General features: G+C 33.8%; 1 protein-coding gene across 1 annotated transcript in view; it reads right to left on the minus strand.

The window, feature by feature from the left end:
• Positions 1 to 794, minus strand: part of LOC106460470 (sodium bicarbonate cotransporter 3-like) — a 79916-nt gene extending 79122 nt beyond the window's left edge. Inside the window, 1 exon segment of the mRNA XM_022387206.1 lies at positions 729 to 794. Coding sequence (XP_022242914.1) covers positions 729 to 781 — 53 coding nt within the window. The 5' untranslated portion in view covers positions 782 to 794.
• Positions 795 to 2789: the final 1995 nt, after the last annotated feature.

Raw genomic sequence — 2789 nt, forward strand, 5'->3', positions numbered from 1 at the left:
TCTTTATCGTAATGACATATCCAACTATAATGTACCTAATACTCGTAGCTTGTTTATCGTGACGACATATCCAACTATAATGTACCTAATACTCCTAGCTTCTTTATCGTAATGACATATCCAACTATAATGTACCTAATACTCGTAGCTTCTTTATCGTGATGACATATCCAACTATAATGTACCTAATACTCGTAGCTTCTTTATCGTGATGACATATCCAACTATAATGTACCTAATACTCGTAGCTTCTTTATCGTGATGACATATCCAACTATAATGTACCTAATACTCGTAGCTTCTTTATCGTGATGACATATCCAACTATAATGTACCTAATAATCGTAGCTTCTTTATCGTGATGACATATCCAACGATAATGTACCAAATACTCCTAGAAGTAAATACTCTGTTCTGTGTTGTTGTTTTTTCCACGTCTTCTAATTAGCACCTCTTCTAATTAGGCGATACATATTGATCCAATCTATATTGTTTAAGACTTTAAATTATGTATGAAAACAACACACTGATGCAGTTGTGCGCACGCGTTATTGACACATGACTTCTGAAATTCTGGTACGAAGGCACACCACTGCGATACGAGAAAACGCGATGAGTGAAGTGCATATTTTATCAAAGTTTTTAATACATTATTTTTATATTTATATTTCTCTGGTAAACGCAGGCTCTACAAACCTAAAAGAATTACAACAAGTGCTTCAACTTACCGGTAACGGAACTGGTATCTGACCACAGGAGGTATGATCACAGAGAGATCCATGTTGATCGAACGGCATAAGATATGAAAGTAGGCATTATTTGATACTTACGAATTTATTATATGATCCAACTGTAAGCTGAGACACTACGAGTAACTTTGACCACTCCAAAATGCTCAATTACACCATGCAGTATAACTAATATGTCGAGAAGGATGAGAATCTAGAGATGTCGGCAAGTGCCGAAGTCCATAAACAGACGGGACTTCAAATAACAACATTACATAATATACAAACGTTATAGATACTGTTCTGGCGCTTGTAACGTTGCGTCTGTTATTTTTCTTTGATATTTGATCAAATTAATCATCCCATTTGTTATTCCACTACTACATGGAAAAATCTTGTGTTTTTAGCTGGATGCGTTAATAATTCTAAGCTGACATTTTGGTTACAAGATTTTTTTTATCTGGTTAAGTCAATTATCTCAGTTGTTAAAAATGTGGTTAGGAAGAAGGATTATTGTTTTTTGTTATTCAAACGTCTCAATTGTTATCATAGTTTTATATTAGAATTTTAAACTTTGTGCCAAGGCAGATTCGACTGTCATACTTATTCATAATGTGCCTGGTTAGTCTTTATGCTTAATATAACGTTATTATGCTGGTTGAACCATTTCCAGTTGGTTACCAGTTAGTTTGTTGAAAAACTATATAAAGTTACTTACGGCCAACTGGAAATGGTTGAACCAGCATAATAACGTTATATTAAGCATATTGGTAATAGTTTGTTGAAAAACTATATCCGTAAGTAACTTCATCGCGGTGGCTAACTAGATGTGGAAACTTCGGCTATATATATACACACACCACACAACATCGAAGGTTTAGCATTAACGTACGAAAGCTTCTGTTAACTATACTGATCATGATGATACCTTATACTTATGGAACTCTCAGTCAGTTTTATAAAACCAGACACATAGTTATGAGGTCAGAGAGGTCATTCCCAAATTGTTACACTTTACTCGTATATAACAAGGGAAATTTAATCGTTAAAGCTTCATAGCTTTTGTGAATTACTAGCCAAAATGTGCGAGACAGAAGTTCTACATATATTTCACAAGTTTAAAGTAATAAATATTCACAGTTGCAAAACACAAGTCACATTAAAAATCAGAATGTAGTAATAACAGTCCGAGTTTTTTGTTGTTGGTTTTTGCGTGGGAATATTAAAAGTAAATAATAATTGTTTATGTTAAATGTAGAAAGAATTATTTCTATAAATAATGATATTTTATTGTTTAGCAGAATCCTCTGGAACGTACACCTTAAGTATATTCACGTAAATTTATCGAAAACTAGATCAGTCTGAAAAGCTAAGAGGCAATTAACATGCTCTAGTTAAACAACAAATACAAATGAAGCTGTTATAGCGCTTATGTAGATAATTAGCTTTAGCACAATATATATTTAATTAATATTTTTGTAGCAATAAAAAAATAAAAAAACAGGAAATAATACCTCAAACAAACGTAAAGTAACAAGAAAAGAACGAAACATATATAAAACAAAAACAAAAAAAATGTAACAGTGAATAGCACACACAAGAAGTGCAGTAAATTGAGAGTTAGACATATGCCATGTCCATCTGGAACAATAGGTACCAAACACATCTACAGAATGCAGTAAATGAAATTAGACATATGCCATGTCCACCTGGAACAATAAGTACCAAACACACCTACAGAAATGCAGTAAATTGAGTTAGACATATGTCATGTCCATCTGGAACAATAAGTACCAAACACACCTACAGAAATGCAGTAAATGAAAATAGATATATGCCATGTCCACCTGGAACAATGAGTACCAAACACACCTACAGAAATGCAGTCATAACTTTGAACTACTGACTAGAGGGAAGACATCCAGTCAGCAGCACCCTACAAACGACAGTCCATATTATGTGATTATCTGTCACTCTTATAACGAACCCACAGTTGAAAGTAGGAGGAATATTTTGTGGTATCGCGCGGATTTGAACCCGGCTCGACAGCTCCGAAATCCA

This window comes from Limulus polyphemus, unplaced genomic scaffold, assembly GCF_000517525.1.
Source record: "Limulus polyphemus unplaced genomic scaffold, Limulus_polyphemus-2.1.2 Scaffold776, whole genome shotgun sequence".
NCBI lineage: Eukaryota > Metazoa > Arthropoda > Merostomata > Xiphosura > Limulidae > Limulus > Limulus polyphemus.